The 24,041-nt window shown below is 40.5% G+C and overlaps 2 protein-coding genes across 3 annotated transcripts; both read left to right on the plus strand.

Moving 5' to 3' along the window:
- The first annotated feature begins 442 nt into the window (after positions 1-442).
- neurl2 (neuralized E3 ubiquitin protein ligase 2) lies at positions 443-2,272 on the plus strand. Of its 2 annotated transcripts, none has more exons than XM_083933078.1 (2): positions 443-1,375; positions 1,989-2,272. In XM_083933078.1, exons 1-2 carry the CDS (start codon positions 604-606, stop codon positions 2,102-2,104), a joined length of 888 nt encoding a protein of 295 aa, XP_083789204.1. In that variant the 5' UTR covers positions 443-603; the 3' UTR covers positions 2,105-2,272. The 2 variants fall into 2 exon arrangements, with proteins under 2 accessions (XP_083789204.1, XP_083789205.1); XM_083933079.1 differs by having other exon boundaries at positions 443-1,362.
- Positions 2,273-3,563: 1,291 nt separating this feature from the next.
- On the plus strand, positions 3,564-5,402 carry msrb1b (methionine sulfoxide reductase B1b). Its single transcript, XM_083933162.1, has 4 exons — positions 3,564-3,662; positions 4,851-4,993; positions 5,084-5,201; positions 5,291-5,402. Exons 1-4 carry the CDS (start codon positions 3,608-3,610, stop codon positions 5,305-5,307), a joined length of 333 nt encoding a protein of 110 aa, XP_083789288.1. The 5' UTR covers positions 3,564-3,607; the 3' UTR covers positions 5,308-5,402.
- The last annotated feature ends 18,639 nt before the right edge of the window (positions 5,403-24,041 follow it).

The raw sequence follows: 24,041 nt of genomic DNA on the forward strand, positions 1-24,041 counted from the left end.
TCCCTATTAAAATGATGCTATAATGCCATTATCATAACACATCTCCACAGCCCTCTCTATCCTGATATATTACTTTAATGGCTGCTTTACATAAGAATGAAACCCAGAATGTATTTGCGTGGCATGACTATATTTAGAGTGCAGCCATGAATGGGCTGCTGGTTTACATATCACCCTGGTATATGGTATTATGATTATTACGCAGCTATTACTTTAGTACACGGGTTTGTAAAAATTGAATGAGCACCAGGGCCAGGGGGGCTTTGTTGCTCTCACTAACGACACCTCAGTCTTTGTGCGTGTCTGCTTTGAGTGAGTAACTGTGGGCATGTCCATGTTGGCGTTGGCCACCCCCCTCAACACAGACACATACCTTGCCATCTGTTGACATATGCAGCTGTTCAAAAATAGCCCTCTACCAGAAGCTTCTCTGAGTGGCCCGCAGATAAGCAGAGCAGGGACCTTGCCGTGTGTCTGTGCAAGTTGTTGAGGCTCGACAATGACCACATGTAGGCCCGGCGATAGTCTGAAACCACCGCAAGGCTGTCTGATTGGCAGTTTTAGTAAGTCTGTCTGTGTTTGTTAAGAACTATCCAACTGAAAATGGAGTCCTTTACCGGCCAGTTCATGGAATTTCACCCAATCCATGGTAGAAATGTCAGACTGGACCTCTCAGGAACCCAAGCCACTCGAGTGGAGAGCTTTGCAAATGGAGTGTGTTTCAGCAAACACCCTCTGAAGCCCGGGGAGATTTTTCTCATAGAGATCGAGGATAAGGAGCTGGGCTGGTGCGGCAACCTCCGGGTCGGCCTGACCGCCAGAGACCCCATGAGCTTAGAGGTGGTACCTGAGTACTCCATCCCAGACCTGACAGATTCGGGGGACAGCTGGGTTTTCGCCATCACTCGCAACCACAACAGGGTCATAGAGGATGCTGAAGCAGGGGATCAGGAGGCTGGAGATGGAGGACTGGCTGGGGGCCAGAGGCTGGGACGAGGAGAGGTTGAAGATGGAGGAGAAGGAGGAGGAGGCAACAACATCAAACCAAAGACTTTCTTCACTGACTCTCACTTGCACATTGAGAATGTTTGGATCCCCTTGGACAAGCTGGTTGGTCGGAGCAGGCCTGGACGCTACAGCCACATTTTGGATGACTTGTATAAGACCAACCTCCTGCCTCCCACAGCCAGACGGAGTCGGATAGGAGTACTGTATGTGTCTAAAGGGCAAGACCTGGCTGATATGCACATTGTCATCAATGGTGAGGACATGGGAGCTTCTGCAAAAGGGATCCCCTCCATCCAGCCTCTTCATGCTGTGGTGGACGTCTTTGCTGCTACTAAGTGTGTCCGCATTGTCCAGGTGGAGTATGGATGTGAGTGTCACAGATGTGATCATTTTAATCATGGGCAATTTATAGCTCAGTTGTTAGTTTTTAGAGGTCACTTTGTGTCTCTTTGAAGTTTTTGCATCTTGCTGAATCGTTTGGCATTTGTTTCTTTATGGTTGTTTTGCGTCTTTCTGTGGTTGCTTCGTGTTTCTTTATGGTTGTTTTGCGCCTTTCTGTGGTTGCTTCGTGTTTCTTTATGGTTGTTTTGCGCCTTTCTGTGGTTGCTTCGTGTTTCTTTATGGTTGTTTTGCGCCTTTCTGTGGTTGCTTCGTGTTTCTTTATGCTTGTTTTGCGTCTTTCTGTGGTTGCTTTGGGTCCTTCTGTGGTTGCTTTGTGTGTCTTTGAGGTCGTTTTGCGTCATTCTGTGATTGCTTCATGTGTTTTTGTAGTTGTAGTTGTCTTTCTGTGGTCGCTCTCTTTATAATAATTTAGTTTGACTGTTAATGGTTGTTGTGGACTTTCCAGCAAGGAATATTAGCCTGTCACTACATACATATATAGGCTCTGGCGCAGGAACCCCTGCTTTTAAGGCATATTTCTTCAGAATTTCTCACGTTTATCAGTCTTTTTGTGTTTTTCTTTTTCTCTGCTGCTTCAGTCTCGTCCTTGCAGACGCTATGTAGAAAGGCCATCCAAAAGCACATTGTCCACAGGATGGCCATTGACTGGCTGGAGCTGCCAGAGGCACTGAAGCACTACTGCAAATATGAATGAAGGATACACACCTGCAACGGACAGAAACATAGTTTTTGAGCTTTCCCTGTTTCTACCAAGAAAAGAATACTTATTTTTACGATAACGGTCGATAACGGATTACGGTCTGCTTCATTGATATTAATTCTATAAAATAAAGCTCAAACTGCTGATTTGATTTGTCTGAGAGCTTGGAATCAGAATCAGGTTTACTGCCAAGTACATTTTCAGATGTGTTTGATTTATAACAATAAGCATAGTAAGAACAAACAAAAGATTAAAAAAAAGTACTGCAACAGTGAAGAAAAAAAAAATTAATACAGTCATGATTTATATGTTTTTTAATGTTGTAAAAAAAAATCACAGAATGTCAGATTTTAAAAATGTGTGCAGTTTTATGCGGGAATGTGCAAAGTATTGTCCAAGGACTTTGCAAAAGTTCACAGTAAATGTATCGATAATATGTGCAATTACGTTCAGAGATCAGTGGTGGAAAGTAGTAAAGAACATTTACCCAAGTGTGACAGACTTGAGTACCTCAGTATTTCCACTTTTCGCTTTTCGCATGTGTTTGACAGCTTTAGTATCTACTTTGCAGATTCAGTTCAATCATTCAAGATATAAATAAACTAATATATTATGATATTAGCAATAGCTGAGATTAGCACCTCTACCAACTACATAATTTATGATAAGTATACATTAATGCATCACTCACTGTAGCCTAATCCAATAAAATATGTAGGCTATTTTTCTTAAATGGGCCATTCTGCATATGAGTTGCCTACTTGCCTACTACTATATTAAGTATATGTTGATGCTAATACTGTTTTAGCCTACTTTTGCACAAGTAAGATTTTGAAGACATGACTTTTACTTAAAAAGTATTTTAACACTATGGTATTACATTTACGGAAATATCGACATTTAGACAGCAGAAAACCTAGACACCTTCCACCGCAGGCTAAAAACGCATCTCTTTAGACTTCACCTTGCCTAAGAAGATGATTTATTTGAAAAAAAAAATCCACTTACATGTAGCACTCTTTAGTTTGGTTTATTTGTAGCTAACGCACTAACTTTATACTAGCTCTTCTGGTTTGTACCCTCATTGGAAATTGCTTTGGACAAAAGCATCAGCTAAATGTAATGTAATGTGAATAAAAAGCACTGACAGAGATGGTAGAGATGATAAAAGATGTGGGTACATTTAACAGATGTGGAGACTAAATTGACTGCGGTGATGAAGCCATAGATACTATATCTGTTTTAGGGGGGACTTTTATTCCAGGGTTGACTCTATCAGTGCCAGTAAAGCAGATCTCGGAGTGTTGTCACACAATGACACCTAGTGTTGATGCAGAGAACCGCAGTGGGCGGAGCTCCCCGTAAATCTCCAGCCAGAATCACTTCACACGAGAGGAGGAACGACAGAGGAGCGTCCGGTCACCTGTCACTGCCGTTTGGGGATAAAACTGAGCCACATTCCTTCGCCCTTGAGCCGATCCGTGTAGATACAACAACATGTCTTTCTGTCAGTTCTTTGGCGGGGAAGTCTACAAGGATCATTTCAAACCAGGTGAGCAGGCGCTGTGCAGCACTGCAGTGATGTAACCTCCCTTTAGTCTGGATTACAGGATACAATTAACCTTTCATTTTCATGTTTTTTCAGTTATTGTGTTGTATCACAGTCATAGTAGGTGTGACACAATTTGGGGATATTCATTTATTTATATTCCATTCAATTTCAGATTTATAAGATTGAAGTTTGTTACAGAGGTAATAATAATATCAATACAACTGTCATTTAATGCTCATGATGAAAATGTAATTTTGTTTCATACTGAAATCAACTTTCACCAGCCATAACACTGTGGCATATTGAAGTTAAATAACCCTATTATACAGTGTTTCCAGCCCTCACTTGTGACCCCTTAAATTAAAGCAATATGGGACCTCCTCCTCATCACAGGTTATCAATCTTTATTTGTTTAACTCCTTCCATACAGAATGAAAAAGACAGAACAGGTGTAGACCATAAAAACCTGAAGACAAAATCAATTCAACCAATTAACATTTGGAAACCAATGCATGTGTAATAATAAAATTGACAAAGAAGTAATAAAACAGATAAAACACCTTAGCGGTGTGGTAAAAGTAGTCACCCCGTGTAAAGAGGCTGAAGGTCCTCAAGGCAGCGGCTGCGGGCTCGACTCCACCTGCGGCCCTTTGCTGAATGTCTCCCTCTATCTCTCTCACCCCATTTCCTGTCTGTCCTATCTAATAAAAAGGCTTGAAAACTGCCAAAAAAAAAGTCTTTAAGAAAAAAAAAGACAAAGCAGAATCAAAGAGAAGACAATAATAAGATAAAACAAAAAAAATAAAAATATGAGTTAAAAACTAGATTAAATGGATAGGTGGATAAAAAATAAAGCAAAAAAAGGAAAATTTTGCAACATAAATACAATAAAATACATGAATAATGTATGTGATGTTATGGCCTGTGGCTATTTTCAGTGCGGTGTTCTTAAGAGCGATTCTTAGATTATTCACTTGAGATAACTGTAACAAGTATTTTAAAATAAAGGAAAATTACAGAAAAACAAGGGGAAATCGAGTTTTGGGAACAGTTGTTGCATTTTTCCTTTAAACCTCTTGTGACCCCCTCAGTTTGACCTTTGAACCCAGTGGCCTATTCTTTTGAAATCAGTATGTTTCTCAGGTAGGAAAATAAACGATGACTTTTAAAAGTAACTGTCCCCCGCAGGTATGTATGTGTGCTCCAAATGTAACCATCCACTGTTCTCCAGTCGGTCCAAGTTCGCCCACTCGTCTCCCTGGCCGGCTTTCACCGACACCGTCAGAGAGGACAGCGTCACCAAGATGATGGAGACTCTCACCGCCTTCAAGGTCAGAGTCTTCCGCAATGCTCTTCCCCTATTGTTTTAATTGGCATCATGTTACCCATCAAGTTCATGTGATTTTGTTTCATGTACGCAGGTTCTGTGCGGCAAGTGTGGCAACGGGTTAGGCCATGAGTTTGTAAATGATGGCCCAGAGGAAGGAGTGTCACGTTTTTGAATATTCAGTCACTCGCTCAAGTTTGTCCCCAACAAAGGTAAGACGGCCACAGGCATGAGTGAGGAGTTGGCAGGTGTGAGTGTGAAGAGACTCCACATACGTGTTTCTCTTTTGTCTCTGTCCCAGGTAAGGACAAGCAGTAAAGAGTGAGGTATGAGTTTCAACTCCAGCTCTCTGTATCTGCTGCTCAGTCCAGGACCGGTGAACAGGTCGGGTTAGTGTGTGACGTGGACGGGGGAAAAGCCTGAGAGGGAAGTCCTGTCCACTGAAGAATCTTTGACCAGCCTGTTTCACAGTGACCGGACCTCACTTTTATTCTTTTAGAAAAAATGAATAAAAACAAGTTACATCTCTTGAATACCTCATATTTAAATCCATATTAACTCCATGATCCTGGTTTTCTTGATCTTAGTAAAATATATCAGTAGATGCACATCATTTTAGGAAGAGATGAGGTTTCTCTGCTACCTTTTCACTATTTCCGTTATACTGTATCCAGTATCATTTACTCCAGTTCACTTCCCTAAGGTAAAAGTAACCATAAGCTATCTATGCACTGAGGATGTCTAGTGTTTTGTATGTTCATTTCAAGATATGCAATAGCAAAGAAAGAATGAATTGTATTAATCAGCACCTTTTTCCCCCCTTTTTGTTATGCACTGTAAGCTATAAGTGTACTTAAAGTGTAATTCCGGTGCAGAATCTTCCAATGGTCTTTTTCGGCACTTACACCAAATAAGCCATCAAGACTTTTTTTCGTGTATGAACTATTAACAGAGAAATCCGTGAGAGTCGCTAACAGCCGGACGTGGCTAACACTGATTAGCTCGGGGCACAACGGTAAAGGCATTAAAACAACTTTTTTAACCACTAATACTGCTCATTTTGCAGTAGCATGATAAATAAACCTACACATAAAACAAAGCACCAACGACGTGGTGAGTGAACCCAGAGTTTATTAAAAGAGTGTTTTGAAAGACTTACCTACTGGCACCGGTACCAGCTCCTCTCATAGTAAAGTCCATTCAAGTTGATTACTAAAGTCAATCTAAAAGGAAGGAGCCCATCTGTGCTTCATTTTATGTGTAGGGACTCTTATCGTGCTACTGCAGAGGTTTGGTGTTATTTTGTAGCAGAATTAGTGGTTAAAAAAGTTGTTTTTAATGCCTTCACCGTACTGCCCCGAGCTAGTCAGTGTTAGCGACTCTCGACCATGAGGTGATTTGGCGCTGGATTTACACTTTAAACAGATATTAAAATGCAAAATTGATGTCTCAGAATGTTTGTACATTTGCATTTGATTTTTAGAAAGTCTCCTCAGAGTCTAGAGTTTAGTGGACAAATGCACAACTTTTTGATGTATGCGCCGTTGTTAAAGGATATAAATGCTTATACAAAAGGAACGGACAATAAATTATAGTTTGATAGAACTTTGCCTTGTCTTTGATGATATATTTGTGGTAGTGGGATCTGAAGTACTGTGGCCTTCTGTACTTGAACATGACTTGAGTATTTATATGTTATAGTGCTTTATACTTCTAATTCAATACAATTCAATACGTTTTATTTTGTTTCATATACCTACTAGCTTTACAAATTTGGATTTTACAAACAAAACATGATGCATTGTTATAGATTACCAACATTATGGTAAATTGTTAAAATTAGTATAACATGAAATGCTACTACATCAGCAATAATAACTTATACCAAAATATGAGGGGCCATTTTCCTACTTTTATACAAGTAGAGGAACTGGTGTTGTCCAAACTGGCCTCTAGATGGAGCTATCATCTTGCTAGATCACATTCACTTCAGTCTGATGTAAACAATATGTGAGACTATCTGTTGTGTGTACTACCTGAGCGTGTAGACCCTTGCTTGATATGAAAACAAACTGTGTTTGTTGTCTTGCATTAATTATGAATGTTGGTTGTTTCAGTAGCTAACGGACTCAGGCTCTCTCTCTGTGGCCCAGCTGCAGGCCATATTCTTTGGGCCCCGGGGGTTGGCAAAAACTGTGAGGTTTAGAGGAGTAGCCTGGCCGCCTGGTGAGAAACTGAGGGCTATCATTACAAAGGAAGCACACACACGCACACACACGCAGTCCAAGAAAAAATATTTCTGCCAATCAACGCACTGCCATACTTAGACGCCACACGCATTTCTCACGTCTCTTTTCAGCTTCTGTTATGACATGCATTGATATCTTACACGCTTCTTTCACATGTAGCATTCACATACACACACTGTCCTCCATTTTATTGGTCTCACCACAGACAAGTAAAGTTTGAAGCATATTTTCTTTCAAAACATCACTTCTTGTAGAGTGCAATTACGAGAGGTCATCATAACATTCATAGATGTCGTTGAACTCTCAGCATCAACAATTTGAATATTCTGCAGCACCACTCCGCATCCATCCAACTGCACTTCTACACACTGCCAGAGGTATTCAAATGAATTTTAGCCCTTAGTGTGGTGGAGAAGCCTGACCTTGCATTGAGGTTGTCATGGCTGAGTAAATTTCCTCTTGTGTTGTCTTGGCAAGCAAACGCTCAGCAGTTTATTCTCTTAGTGTAGTCCATTTGGTGGATGTTTTTACCCAAGCTGCCTCACTGTATTGTAAGTGCGGGCATTTTTAGCTTAGGTGGTCCCGCTAGTAATCAAACCCACAACCTTGGCAGTACGCTCTGCCCGTCAAAATGTACAGGAGTGGCTATGCCAGATAAGCATAAAGCAAATACAGGGAGATGAGAATGTGATTGCTACGTCAGTTAGGTGAGCTTAAAGAGAAACAACCTTTGGATCGTCTTGCGTTGTAATTCCACCAGTCTTTGAGGTTTGTTGCATTCCAGCCGTAATTTACCTTTTTTACTTTACCGTGTAATTTATAAGGTTACTTAAAGTTTTCCTCCCACCAGCATTGGGCTTGAATACGCATGAACATGCTCATGTTTTTGGTGAATGGTACACTGAATGTATTCGTTTGCAACTAATGAATGCAAATGTGAATGTGAATGTCGTTAACTCTTACAAGAGTCAATGCGGCACATACACATTTTATGCATTACGGCACCCCAGGATTTACAGCCCCTGGCATGTGTCGAAGACTATTCCCCCGTCGATAGCCTAAGTCTTTATCCCCATAAAAATATTTCCATGGTTTCCCCCTACCTAAACCTCAGTCAAGTAAGAACGTCAGCAACAGTGGCAACAAATTTGAAATGATACATTAAGTTGAAGCATCCATGAGGTTCTACTGAAAAAGAATAGCTCCAAAAACAAAAGAAAGAAGGTGATCTAGTTCATTGTTTGGGGCTGTGAATGTAGTTCAAATATTCTCAATTGTAAACTATAAATATGTAAAATCTTTATTAAAAGCTATATTTAGAATAAAATAATGCACCCATGGGGCATTTTGAGGGGTACAGAATAAAAGTATTGCTTTTCCATTAAAAAATGTATTTAGTCTGAATTAATATTTTATACATTTTTGACGGGTTTGACGATGACTTTCTGTCATTTGTTTACATTGTACCAGACAATAGTGGCCGGCATTGCTGTTGCCAGTATTGTCTGTTGTTAGGTGCAGCTACTGTAGGCTGGCACTAGTTTAAATGGTTATTTGTCCCAGCAGCTTCCACGACATTAAAACACACGCCAATATGGCTATGTTTCTCCTTGATCGGTAAGCTAACTTTCATGTTTACTTAGCTGTAACGGCTAGCGTTAACTGTCAGTCAAACTCCTCTGCAATACTTATTTTCATGGTGAAATGTGTCGGAGGGGATGGGTTCAAACAAGCTCAAACAAACCCTGTTCTCCTGTAGGCTACCAGGCCAGGTCTGACCAACCTGGCAACCTTAGTGGTGGAATTATTTTCTGTTGTTCTGCTCATTCTCCATATTCAACCTTAAAGTGTTAACTTTACAACTCTGCTTCACATTAGCTATCCCTTCCTCTCGTCTACCATTCTTCATTTTCTTTCTTCAGCGGCTTATCCTTACTGTTTAAAAATACTTTTACAGCCATGCTAGCAGGGTTAAGCTAATGTCAAAAATCTACAATTCTCACAATGAGCAAACATGCTGATGTTTAGAGAGTATAATGTTGTTGATCAATGTCACAGTCTTGTGTTAGCATGCATATTCCACAAATTTGATCGTTGGAAACGTTAGCCATAAGCTAGCTAGCAATAAACGTGTGCGTGTAAGTCTTCTTGTGCAAGTTTTCGAGTTCTTTCAGTTATATTACGCCACTCTCTCCTTTTTCCTCTCTCTGTATGTGAAGAATGCCACTATGTTTAAAACCTGTCGCTGTACTTTTAATTTACAGTCAGAGACTGAACCTTCCTTCTAAAGGTTGTCTTTCATTCTTTCTTTGCCTGACTTGACACCTGACTTTATTTTTAATGACCTAAAATGTATCCTCAGGGAAAAATAAAATACACCATGAGACTTTGCTTGAATGTTTTTCCCTTCAGGTTAATGTAGTAGTAACCTTCCCGTCAGTGCTTTCCTATTCTATTTCTCCGGAAAGCAGAATTCAAAGGAGTCTTTTGGCACCAAAATTGGCATGTGTCTGGACCACAAATATGTTAAACTGGTTTTAACAGAGATGCAGTTCATAAAATGTTTCCTCCAGACATTTTGTGCTCAACTACGAGACAAATACAGTGATAATTTCCTCATCACTGACGTTACCCTTTGTATGACTCATTTATCTTCAGACCCATGCATTATTTTGGGTTTCACTGTGTTTTCTGTTGAATAAATGAAGGAATCCTTTCTCAATGCAGTGTGAATTCAAGACACTGTTTTTTGTACTTAAGGTTAATGGTGGATCTCCAGACAGCAGACAGTACACTGTTGGGTCACAAGGGCACTGCATTAACCTGGCTGCCCTGAGACACTATAAACACGGGGTTAATGTTTGAATCACTGGGGTGACATGTTTGCGTAGGCACGAATAGCTACTTACACAATGTTATAAAAGGAAAGGGTATTCAGAGGACAGCTGCATCTTCTTAAAGGTCATTTTCATTGCACTGTTGCATTCAAGAACCCCACCTTTCTTCTCTGGGCCATACAGGTGAATTCAGGTGGAATTTCCCTTCCACAAAATGATTGAGAGGGTTAATAAAAACCCAATTAGTGTACTCTATGGAAGTAAATGCCTTGGTCTACAAAACAAACACGTTTCAAACTTGATAAACATTATTTTAGAGAAACTGAGTGGAAAACCCTCTTTTCTACCATTTCTCCCAAAGAAGATAATCCCCCAGGGTATTTAGGAATAGACGGCTTTTCACATTTATGGTTTGTGATTTCTTTGGTTTTTCAGCTCATGAGCTCCAGATCAGATAAGATGATTATTCAAAATTGTCCCATCAGTCATCGCTGCCCTGGAGCCAAAAAGCAGGTGAATGACATCATGGTTATTAAAGCACATTAGAGCAGGATGTTGTGCCAAAACACACACGCACACACACACAAACACACACACACACACAAACACACACACACACACACACACACACACACACACACACACACACACACAAAATGGTTTTGTTAGACAGCGACACACTCTATATCTAGATTAAGAGTTAGATTAAACATTAAACATTCATGTAAATGCATCTACTCATAGGGGCAGCTGCTACACAGAAGGCTTTACAGCACCAGCATCAGGGCATGATAGCGGTAACTTGTCTGACCCCAAGACAGACTAATCCTTTTCCAGTAGTATTAAACAGAATCTGGACTGATTAGGCCTCAGTGAATTATGAAATGACCACCACTCCCTAACCAACAGCAACTGTTGAAGTGCCTTTAAGTCTCATATGTATAGGAAGACACTCTTATGCTGGTAGATATCACAAATATGTTGTGTTTGCGTTTTTGGTGTATTATGTCCTACATTCCCCAGGCCTCGACTTGCTTTCATCCAGAGGTGTGTGATGTAATTGTGCAAGAAAGCAATTATATTGTGCTTAGCTGCTGTTGACAGCCAACTTTTTTTTCAACAGTGGGGTGTGTCTGTGATGTCATAATTGCCTCTTATATCGCAATGATTTCCCCATTATATTATTGTTGAAAATAGGTGCAAAATTATGAAATCTGATGGATGGAAGTTCACTGTAAAAGTGCATTGTGGGAGAGCAGTATAGCACTTGTGAACTGGACTTTTTAATTTGTTCTTTCATTTATTTAGCAGTCCTTACTTTACAATGGGTGTCAAACTAGACTATTCCTAAGATTAATTGTTGCACTTCTAGCCTGGGAACCAAACGAATCTGCAGAGCTCATGTTTTATTTGCTCTGGCATTTAAGTCTGGTCCACCTCACATTCAGACACATTTCCAGCCGAAGAGAACCAGGTTGGGCCAATCACAACCGTTTATTTAATAGTGCACATGTCTGGAGTGACATGTCTGGAGGTCAATCCAGCGCAACCCACCAGCTTGACGAAACGTAGATCACACCGCCCAACGAGGCAATACATATCAAGATTCTCTTACTGCATTGCTTATTCCCTGCCTCAAATGTATTCAGAAACACATTTAAGTGTTTAGCTGTATAGTCTTTAGCTTCCAGCTGGCGTTATCGACACACATGGCAGAATTATAAACACTGTGACTGGATTTTTTTTTTAAGAAATTGACATTGGGATTCAGAATTAACTTCTCCCAAATTCCTTTTATGTACAAAAGCTTGTACCTTTGACTTTCTATTAAAGAAATATTTTCTAACGCAGTTGTTAATATTTTTGGGCTGGTGATTTAATCAGGAGACTGCAGGTAAATAACTCCTTCCAGTCTGCATAGCTGCAACATCCTGGGTTTTATTCCAGCCTGGGACCTTTGATGAATGTCGAGTACTACTTTCTCGCCCCATGTTTTATGTTAGGGTTAGTAATATACCAAATATCAAGGAAATCGACCTACATGTGTCAAATCTGTGGAGATTTGTGCCTAATGAATTAATTATTAATTTCAATTTTGCCACCTAAACGGTTTATGTTACTGATGATTTGAAAAATAACAAATATCCCTCTCTTGTAACACCCACTAGTAGCTGTTTATTCACAGTATTCAGGCAGTGCTTGCCGCAAGTATATTAAAATAAATCTGTTAAGAAAAGGAAATTCATCTGAAAAGTGTGTTCTGACATCCTATTAGTATGTGAAGATTGTGTGGTCAGAAGTTGAATCATAAACAGCCAACATCCGCCCGCAGACAGCTAACCAGTCCATCAGACTCAGACACTGAGCCTCTCAGCATCTGGGCTAAATTATGCTCCATCCTCTTGACACAGAGCAAATCTCTACCATCCATCATGATGTCCCCACATGTTTTACATGTAGACTGCAGTGCACAGCTCACCAGGGATGATGCCTGTCCCCAATGTCAGCAGCATCTCTCAGGTCCCAGCGGACCCCACACACATATCACCATGCATCATACTTGGAGATCCAGAGCATTGAGCTGCTGCTCAATAAGTCAGTGAACAGACGGCACAGACAGAGAGGGTATCGACACCTTTAACTTCAGATGGGATTTGAGTTAGGAAGCAACAAGGGACTCGACTGACGTATTGGCTTTCTTCCTAGATGTCTCCCAATGGCTCTGATTGTGTGAGTCTTGTGTTATACATGTGTCTACAGTATATACACGTAATGCTCTGGTACGATACCACACTATTTCACAATATTGCCATTAGAGAGGATTTGGGGTTCAGTTGTAATAAATTTATTTTTTGAAAAAGGACTATTTTAACTCTGCTGCATGTTAGATGATAAAGGCATTTTTAAGAACAGGTAAAGACTCAAATACCCTAAATGTGCATTTAAAACACTACATGTAAAGATTGCATACCCTTTCGTTTGGGGAAGACATATTTTCATTTACAGGTTTGTAGGATATCGTACGAAAAACTCCACAACTGCACAAAAATTAGTATGAAATGCCGTAGTAGAACGTAAGACATCGACGGACCAGAAGTGGACTGCGATGGTTGTCAATTAGGTTTAGGCACTAACTACCATTACGTAACGTTTTTTTTTCCTACAAAATGTGGCAGTCAGGGTTATGAATCAAAACGACTTGGTTAGGATTAGAAAAAAGTGGCCGTGGTTTGGTTTAGTACGGTGAAAGTCCTGTGTTTTGGGACCCATCCACCACCCAAACCTGCCTCCTTAATCTGAGATTCGCTGTCTTATACTACGTCCCCTGCTTTTAATACATGGAACACATACTAAATAAATATGTGGAAACTTTTTATCTTCGTTATATGTAGGAAGAATGCTTGAGAACAGCCTGTAAAACCGGCATCTAAGTAAGTCTGCAGCTGTCCAAGGACCCGGAACACAGAAAGTATGTCCGAGCAATTAACCTCAAGGCCACCAGGGCGCCCCCACTGTTTCACTGTTTAAATGTCATTTTCTAATACTTTGAGGGCAACAAATTAAGTTTATTCACCTCTATTGGATCGAAGACTTAAAACCCAGGAAATTGAAAAACCAAAGCTTCATTTGCAAAGCTATAGTGAGAAAACATGTTTGTACGTAACTTGTGTGAACTGACCCTTGAGCAGACATCAAATGAAAAACAGGAGCCGATTCAAAGTTTACACAAAGTGCTTTATGGGATGTCTGGCAGCAGCAGGTAGAAGCACGACCAGGTTTCAAGCTACATCTGCCCAATCATTACCGTCTGGTTTCCCTTCTGCTGGGCCACATTTCTGCATTGGTGGATGCCTCCTGACAGCACCGTTGACGGTTTGTAAACATCGTCTCAGAGCACTGTCTAACCGCGTTATCTTCAGTCCCGAGAGCAGATAACGGCTGAACACAGCGACTGGCTTCAAAGCTGCTGAGCTCCCCGAGCCGGAACGACGCACGCTCCAAAACTATTTAATCAGGAGCTTTTCTCTTGGCCTCTGCTGCAGACCTGCAACTGTTATACGCTCTGAAAGCAGACGTTGGTGTGTGTGTGTGTGTGTGTGTGTGTCCAGTGGGTCAGGCTCAGGCTCATCGAGGTATAATTCTGCGGCAAGACTGCTGAAGATCTTACTAGTTTTCAGAGTTTTCATGAGGCCCCTCTTGCTCCACAGTCCATTGATTACCACAGCTTAAATTGTCAAATAATCAAATGGAGCATTCTCTGGCATGTTGATGGAGTTAGAACTTGCAAAAAAAAAAAAAAGCTGGGCATCCGCACAAACACTATGTCAGAGACGGATGTTGGCATTAGTCATTTGTACTTTGTCCTTGAGTTTTGCAAGTACCTATCAGCTGGTCTACAGGCGCGGTGTGTCTATATTTACAGCCGCGTCCAGCTTCTGATAAATCATCTGTCTCCGTGGAATTTCATAGGAGAGAGGAAAAGTGACCAGAATGATTATAGGCCAGTTTTTGTTGCATGAATGACATCATGACCGTAGATCATAGAATCGTATGGTTTTGGAAATCCTCTGTACACGGCACAGTAAATCGCACAGTAGCTGTAGCGTGCAGTCCAAGATTCTTGGCTAAATGTTTGAATTTGATGCAGAGGGAAAATGGAAGGTCAACGAGGGGATGCCTGCACGCAAGAACAGACATACCGTACTCACATAACCTGTGAGTAAAGTGCTAATCAGCACATTTTACAGGGTGGCCTTATTACCTTGAGTTACAGCTGTCAGATAACTTATCAAAGAAGCTGATTGCTTACTGCTGTACAGTGCAGCGCGGATCAGCTGATAGATCTACTGTCATTAAAAAAGCCTGACGTCACCTGTGCCGTGTGTCCATTCTTGTGTTTTTTGATCTTGGCTGTTTTATGACCTGACTTCTCGTTGTCCAACTTCACTCACTTCAAGATTTCAGTTAAAGGAATAGTTCATGAAATACTTTCATTAGCTTTCTTGGTGAGAGTTAGATGAGAAGATGTCTCATATCTGTCTGTTAGATATGAAGCTATCCTACCAGGAGACAGTGAGATTAGCCTGGAAAGTAACGAAGCACATCCAAAGGGAACAGATTGACATTTTTAATTCACTTTCTTGCAAAATGTTAGATTAGAAGATTGATACTCATTTCATGTCCGTGTGGTTAATATGAAGCTACAGCCAGCAGCAGATTAGCTGACTGGAAACGGGGAAACTGGCTCTGTCGTCCTACAGTAAAAACCTTTAAAGCTCACTTATTAAAGTGCCAGTGTGTAGGATTTGGTGGCGTCTAGCGAGGAGGTTACAGATCGCAAACAACTGAACTTCTCCAGTGTGTAGGAGAACTACGATGGCTGACGCGCAAACACAAATGGCACTGTCTAGCAGGCCCCTAGGAGGAGCGCCGGGCATTGAAACCAGTTTGGTAAAGTGGAAAAGTGGAATTATAACTTCCAGGTCTTTTAGGTAATACTTCATCCCATTGACTTACTGTACATGGGCAAAAAGACGTCTGTAATTCATTGGATCATTTTTTTTAGCGTTACAACCACAACAAAATGTCTTATTATGCGATCAGAATTTGATCCATTCGGTCCGATAACATTTGGAAAGTCTAGAAGAGTTGCGCGATTCAATAATTTGAACCCCCAGTCAAGTTAGAAACTGAGAGTAGCTGGTGCTGTTGAAGATCTGGGTATTTTTCCTACATGAAAGTCTATTTTGGCTTCATGCGCCACTGAGCACCTTTCCACAGGAATGAAGATGATATGTAGATAAGAAGCGACTCATCCTAACGGAAACACGGTTCTTATTCTTCAGGTGAGTATATATTTAATATTATATTACATTTCTGGCAACAGATCACCCTTAATCCTACACACCAGACCATTAAAATGATGGATCTCCATGGTTCGAAAAACCAAAGTGTAAAAAGGAAAGCCTGTGGTTTTATGTTGGGATTTATTTTCTTAACTCTAGGTGAGAAAATGATGAGCTTATTTCACAAAATGTGAGATGAAGAGTGAGATTTGAAACACTGAACTGTAAAATGTATCCTACAGATAGGTATCGATTCCTGTTAATGCAGTGAGATAAAGACCTTGCACCTCCATTTTGGTGTTTTTTGTTTGTTTTTTTGTTGAAGGACATTATATAGAGACGGGACATTCTAAAAGCTTTGGGTTCATAAAACCTTTTCAAACCCAACAGCCTCAAAAATGCACATGGCTGGAGACAGCTGCTTTCCTTCCTGCTTCTGACATTTTGAAAGCCTTTGACCACTCAACTTTAAAAAAGAAGTGTCTTAAATCTTTGTTTGAAAAGAAAAGAAAACATCACTTTGAGAACCTTGAAATACATGTATAGTGTGGGTTTAAACTGCAGCAGGAACTCACTCCTAAACGACCCTTCATCTCACTGAATGTAACATTTAGTTTCAGACACTTTCTTCGCTCCGTCTTGTAGCTGCAGAGATGTGCGATGTCGAGAGATAAGCTGATTTCTCCCACTTTTGTTTTGTCTGCATTTCAGCACTGCATGACACACCTGAAGCCTTATCTCTTCCTGCGTTGTTACTACACAAGGTTGTGAATGGGCCCAAAAAAGTTGCTCAGCATGCTGTCAGCACAGATCAACAGATCATTATGGATTTCCCCCAATTCTATTAAACTGGGGCAATTTCTAATGACTGAAAATGTTTGTTTTAGTGCACCATCTGAAGTTGATTTGTTCCCCTCCAGTTTTTTCTTTCAAACAAGACGCTTTTTCCTTCAGTTTATACAATGCAAAAGAAAAAAAAAAAGGCAATAAATAAACACAGGCATGCCTGCTATTACTGTAAACAACCAATGAACTGGGGGTTTATCAGAGACAGTGGCAACTGTTTAACCACGATGACCTGCAGTAAAACTTAAGTATGATAAGATATACAGGAAGGCATCAGGTCGGGTTTCACTGAAGCAGCTAATCTCGCCTATCCCTCGGTAATGACTCAGCTTTAAACTCGTAAACAATTTTTATTATTAACCTCAAATTTCCCCATGTCACACAGCGAGGCGACGGTCCTGTGCAGGCATGTCTTTCTTTACTCCTAAATAGAAAACTTTTTTTTTCCAGCAACAAGCTCGTAGCCACACCCATGTGATAATGTACAGTGCTGCCGTGCCCTATACTTACCCCGCTCGCCGCAGAGCTCTGCCCTGCAGTTAAGGCTGAGAATATGGGCCCTGCCACTGGCTTTCACACAACACACAGGCTAACGGTGCACAGATGGTAGGACTCTATGGGCTGTCTCATTGGTCCGTCTCTCTGCCATGTTTGTGTGTAAAGTTTTTAAATGCTTATCTGCCAGGCTTTGTTTTTTTGTTGACATCGTTGGTGCTGTGCACATTCCTGCATGTTTTCTGTTGAACTAGAGTAGCTGCCAGTCAAAGTTTTTGTCCAGTAATTGCTGCAATATTTTTCCCCTGAATGTTTTGTTGGTATAGTAAGAGGTGTGTCCAGTTCAGACCAGTTTATGTTCCAGGTGTGGCTCAGCATCACACTTCGGCAGCATGGGGGTTTTAGATGTATTAGGAGAGTTGGATACAACTAGCAAACGAACATTGTTGTCATCTTTATCCTGGAAACTCTGTAAGGCTTTTTACAGGGGACCTCAGCCAGCAAACACAAAAATTAGTCCTAATTTTGTTATTTCGTATTAATTCTGCATATGTATGTTATCTGTATCCATGGCTCTATGTGAATGTCAGTCTGATGGTCAATTTGTCAGTAAGCAACTCATAGACCTTCATGTTCCTCTTAGGCTGAGTACTTGTAATATCTTTGACGATCCTCTTTTCATCTAAAGCCATCAAAAGGAGAAAAAAGAACAAAGGAAGAAGAGTAGAGAGGAAAAGAAGAAAAGAAGAAAAAAAGAGAAAGGAGAAAAAAAGAAGAAAGAAAAAATAGTAAAGAGGAAAAGCAGAAAAAAATAGAAAGGGGAAAAAATAAATTAAAAAAAATAAAGCATTCTTCAGGTTTTAATTTCATATTTTTGGTTATAACCAAATATTTGCAAAACTAATGACACATCAGCCTAAGCTGTGCATTTTTAGTGCTAATTAGCAAATGTTAGCTTGCATGACTTCGAACTCTCAAGGCCTTGCACACCAAGGCCGTAATTTGTGTCCAACATTGTAATACCTATGAAAAAAATCCGACCGCACGTTGCGTCAGTCATGTTTACGTTATGTTTATGTATTTTTGACATTTTTTCACTTCCGTCCACTGTACACGCAAAACGTAATCATCCAAAATGGCATCTGATAAGCTGATTCACGTCTCCCAGTACTAAACTCTACGTGACAAAGTCAAAATAGAGATATGCAAAATTTAAAGTCAGATTGTGAAAGGTAATTTTAAAACAGCTTGGAATCAAGAATGGTACTGAAAGCAAAACAAAGGATGTATGACAGATTAGACAGTAGTGAGTGTGCTCTACGCAACTAAACGATGGCTTCTTGCTAATGTCATTGATTCATTAGCCACATTTGGAGTTAGCGCTATCCAAGTAAAGATGTGAAAAGACCACAGAATCCTCATGTGCTTAAAGACTCTCTTGCACTGCACATTTTTGCAAAACGTAGAAACATATCACTGACTGTGCAAGGTTTCTCTGCTTCACTATTTTATCGGATGAGTGATTAAACAACGCATACAAAAAGTACAGAAAGTAAAGAAAGGCCTTTGGTTTTGTTGAATCATAAAGACTTCCAAGCCACTTTCATGGACGTTGCATCATATCTATGTTAAGTCTGTGGGATGAGCAGGCAAGGCCAGAGAAAGAGACACCGATGTGTACAATATGTGAAATGGACCACACATTACAGAAGCAAATGAGTAAGTGAAATAACTTTTGGAATGAATGGGTACCATCTGAGATTGATTTCTTGTTCTGTTAATAATACATTTAAGGGTTATGCCGCATTCACGTCACATACCATAATTACAAGTGGTTCAGAGGAAAAAAATCTTTCATGTCAGACTGGTACTTGTGATTCTGAGTCAGAGATATCAAAAAATTCTGACAGCTTATCTCCCACTTAAAAAAAAGAAGTATCAAGTAGTGTCAACAAACAGTGTCAAATGGTTGCAAAGCCACCATCAAAATGATATCCGGTATTAAAATGAATACAATCAATTCAGCAAATTAAACTACTTATTCTTATTATGCATACTTTCATTGTTTAACAAACTATTAGAAATGTGTTGCTAATTAAGGCTTATTTACGTTGGTCTGGTGAGATGACCAGACCAGCAATTGCGGATACCCAAATCAGAATAACGGGACTGTTCTTCCCATTCTGCCAATCTGGCTTTAAAGCAGTTTAATGTGACTCCAACTGCTGATAATGAAGTTAATTTTCTTCTCATCTGGTTGCTGGTGACATGTAAAATCGCTTTCTGCACACAAGGATCACAGCCTGGAAAGTGTAACAGCTTTTCCTGAACTTTGGAGTAAATCACTTGGACCGAAAAGACCCTGCAAAGCTCTATTATCCGTATTGCTTTTAATGATGATGATGTCAATGGGAGAGTTAGGTGACACGTTTCTGTGTGTGGGTGTGTATATGAGACACATTCCATCCAGGTGAGTTAACAGGCTGTATAAAAAGCAGCTCTTCAGTAGCTAGTCGCGTATATTGTATCCTCAGTGATCCAGTACAATACAGGGACAATGCTTTGTATTCTCCTGCAGGACAATGGCTGCAACGCCCACCAGGACAACTTGAGAAGTCTGTTGTATTCACTTTGACATGAAACAGTGAGAGGATTAGCTATTGTGAGGAAGACCAAAACCGAAAACCTTCTAGGAGAGACACAAAGCGGAGAGTTAGTAGAAATACATGCATTAGTTCCACATGCATTGAATTTCTTTACCTCTGAGGGAAATTGGGATCTCACCACTAACTTTTCGTGACAAAAATTTTAGTGGAGCGACGGCCGGTGGCACAGCGGTTGGAGCAACACAGTTTGGAGAGGCTGAAGGTCCTTGGGACAGCGGCCGCGGGTTCGGCTCCGACCTGTGGCCCTTTGCTGCATGTCTCCCTCTCTCTCTCTCTCACCCCATTTCCTGTCTATCCTGTATAATAAAGGCTTGAAAACTGCCAAAAACTAACCTTAAAAATAAAAAAGTTCAAAAAAAAAAATAATAATTTCGAGGGAGACTGTAAATTTTTTCATTTGAGAAAGTATTCTCAGATTTCCAAATTATGTCTGCAGAGAGGCAAAGTCACCCCCTTTCCGGTGGATTACTATGGGACCTTATTTTAAAAAATAATAATAATAATTCAGAAAGATTCAAAATAATTTTGATCTCGTTTGTAATGAGCCATTAAATACACAAATGTTGTGTGTCAGTTTAAGATCATTGCGAGTCACGGTCATTTTGTCAGGGCTGAATCTTGGCAGAGCCTCAGAAAAATAGCTGCATTTCCACTGACCTGCTAATTAACTGTCCGTGATTTCAAATCTGTGGAAATTCAGCCCAGGAAATAAGATACAATCAGTCCGTTTAACACTCACGTTTTAAGAAGCTTAAAGAACAAACAAGGCCTGTTGCTTGTGTAAGTAACAATACATCCAGGAACGAGACACACAGGCATTGTTGTTTTAGTGAGACATTACCTGCACTTGTAGTCTTTCTAATTATGTATTTTCAGTCTTATACATTATAAAGTTGCAGTTTTCTTACCAACTGCAACTTTCTTGACTTTAATTGTACCATTTAAATGGGAAATTTTTCTCATGCATTTGCCGCAAACATTTTTTCCAACATAAGGTCCCACGGTGGCCAAGCAGCCAGTCAACATCCGTTGCCGTCCCAAGAAGAACAGTCTTATCTCGCCCAGCCCTGAGCTGGCCCCGATGCCTCCATAGTATTTTGATAAATGATATCATTCCTTTTGAAAGATAAAGGTTGGTCTCACTTTCAGAGATGAAATATAATATTTGGTGCTGCCATGCTAGTTTGTCTGAGGGTAAAGCCAAGGTAAAAGTTTTAACGGAAAGTCATCTGCATCTCAAGGAAATTTGTTACAGGAAATTTGAGCTGAGTTTATTGTGGCACAATACAGTAAGGTACAATGGTTTGGACAAAGTTGAACTACCCAAGTACAAACTCCCATGTATGCAAGTCCGAACTTGGGTTACTATGCATTGAGAAAGGCTTCCTGTCTTTGAAGCGACTGCCTCAGGTTGTCACAGGGATTGAGGATTACAAAGGAAAACAGTCCCTGCTTAGCTTTGTACAGCTGTCTGCCTTCCCACAGCCGCAGACCTTACACAGGTGGGAAGGCATTCAACACAGAGGATGCCACTCACAGACACAGGTGTGGGTGTGTGTATGTGTGTGTGTGTATACAGTATGTGGGTGTGGGAAGGCCTTACTTCAGGTGTTCCACTGTAAACTGTCAAAGGGAGTAAAGTTCCCATACATAAGATTACATCAGTCGGGGTTAGACAGTTACTGTACATGACGGCTGATTTGGTCTAGATAACACACACATGACATGGCGGTTTATTTTTGTCTGTTTAGATGTTTTTTTTTTGCAAGAGTCAAACCCTGGCAATTACACAAACAAAAAACATGCATATTTTATCTGCCTGGAGAAAAATGGCATGAACCTTTTGACAACTCTCTTATTGTTTCAAAACATATTATGTAATTGAAATGAATATCATGTGGAAAAGCTATTAATTGCTTAAAAAAACAAAAAAAAAGGGCGACCTTTGACTGAGTGGTTAGAGCAGCTGCCCCATGTAAAGAGGCTGAAGGTCCTTGAGGCAATGGCCACGGGTTCAACTCCGACCTGCGGCCCTTTGCTGCATGTGTCCCCCTCTCTCTCTCACCCAACTTCCTGTTTGTCCTATCTAATAAAGGCTTGAAAACTGACAAAAAATGATCTTTAAAAAAACTAAATAAGCCAAACGTAAATGTGCTCCTTCTGAATCATCTCTGGACTGGAAACCACATTTACTGCTCTCTCCGCCACAGAACAAAACAACCAATGAAACAGCTAAAGCAAAATAGCCTGCTGGTGAGATAGCCACTGCTAGCCAAGCTAAAACTAAATTTACTTTACTAGCATGTCTCCAGCTACTGTGAGTTCCCCCAGCACCAAACACAGTCATGTCAGTCCACAGAAAATGTTCTTTTGAATTTGTATTATTATAATTGTTGGTATTCAGTGAAATAACTGTAATGACACAAAATAACTTCCTTATTTCTTCTCAGTCAAAAAATGTCTCATCTCAGCTTCAGCCTCTTATCCAGGGTCGGGTCGCGGGGGCAGCAGCTTTAGCAGGGGAACCCAAACTTCCCTTTCCCGGGCCACATTAACAAGCTCTAACTGGGGGATCCCGAGCCGTTATCAGGCCATTGTGGAGATATAATCTCTCCACCTAGTCCTTGGTCTTCCCCGAGGCCTCCTCCCAGCTGGACATGCCTGGAACACCTCCCTAGGGAGGCACCCAGGGGGCATACTTACTAGATGAGTGAGGAAGAGTAGGAACGAAGAGCCAAGATTGACCGGTAGATCGAGAGCTTTGCCCTCCAGCTCTGCCGACTGGGGAACATAGGACCCTTTTGGGGAACATAGGGCAAAGTGACCAGAAGCGGACAGTCCCCGTTTTCAGTGACCTGTCCCCGGCTACTACTGACCCTGGAAATGTCCCCGGTTTTCACTGTGACTGTGAAAGATCCGACCAGGGAAAAAACGTAAATGTTGACCAAACAACATGTATAGTTGCGCACCCTACAACTCGCGAAGGCTTAAGCCAGCCAGAACAAGCGCCGCCATCCCAGAGCTCAGAGCAGAATGCCTTTAGTTCTGGTATTTTGATTAGTGGGATAGCATAGCTGCACGGTAGAATATTGTTTTCCCTTTGCCAGAGGCAGCGACAGGTACGAGATTCGTGCGTTATTTAACGTTTGATTTACAGTATATGTGTATTTATTATCTACAATATGTGTGATAAAACAAATCTGTTCTTCTGTCAGCCACAGCTATTGCTAACATTATTAGCAGCGATGCAGCTAACAACTGTTTAGCACTATTCTACGGCACGCAGTTTTATTATTATGACAAATCAGTGTCACTCTAGCTCCTTAGAGGTACTTAGTAACTTGTCATTAAATAAAACCACCAGAAATGTACTAGAAACTATTCATCACAAACTTGTGCCAGCCTGTCAGTGTCAGTTAGCCTACTAAGTAATGCTACTCTAATCTGACTACTTTGTTTCAGAACCAGTAGGCTAGTCTAACACGTTACTATTCAATATCAGTAGTCAGATTAAAGTCACTTATCCAAGTCCCTGTGTTTTACCCGCCTCTTAATTGTGTATGTTCTTGAGCTGAGTTGTATTTGCCCTGACAACACGTCTCCAGTCCTCCAGTCGCATTAGCATGGTTCAAATGCTTAACGCTAACAATCTGTGGAATAATATTCCAATAGCAACAGGATGTACCAAAAGTTTAAAAGTACTCTGTTCAAAATGGGTAGGCTACATATTATCTCCAGTTTAGTTTGGCTCTGATGATGACAGTAAACTGGAAAGCAATGTATATGTTTGGTTGTCGATGAACGACAGAATTCCATTATGTCCTTTTGAACATTTTATTCTTCACTGGCTTGCATAGGCCTATATTCCAGGCCTATCAGAAATGTTAAATCATGACTAGACACTGATATTAATACATTGAATATCTTTTTACATCTTGCTAGGTAAATCAGGTGTAAGGTATTTTGCTTTTCATTTGCCATTTTTAATTTAAAATTTATTTATTTCAAGTTAGGGACCATTGACTATATAAGGCATTGATATTGTACAAGAAGAGATAAATCATACTAGGTTGTAGCTGTTTGCTATTTGCCACCCACACTAATGGAAAACGG

The sequence above is a fragment of the Echiichthys vipera genome (genome assembly GCF_963691815.1).
Source record: "Echiichthys vipera genome assembly, chromosome: 18".
Classification (NCBI taxonomy): Eukaryota; Metazoa; Chordata; class Actinopteri; order Perciformes; family Trachinidae; genus Echiichthys; species Echiichthys vipera.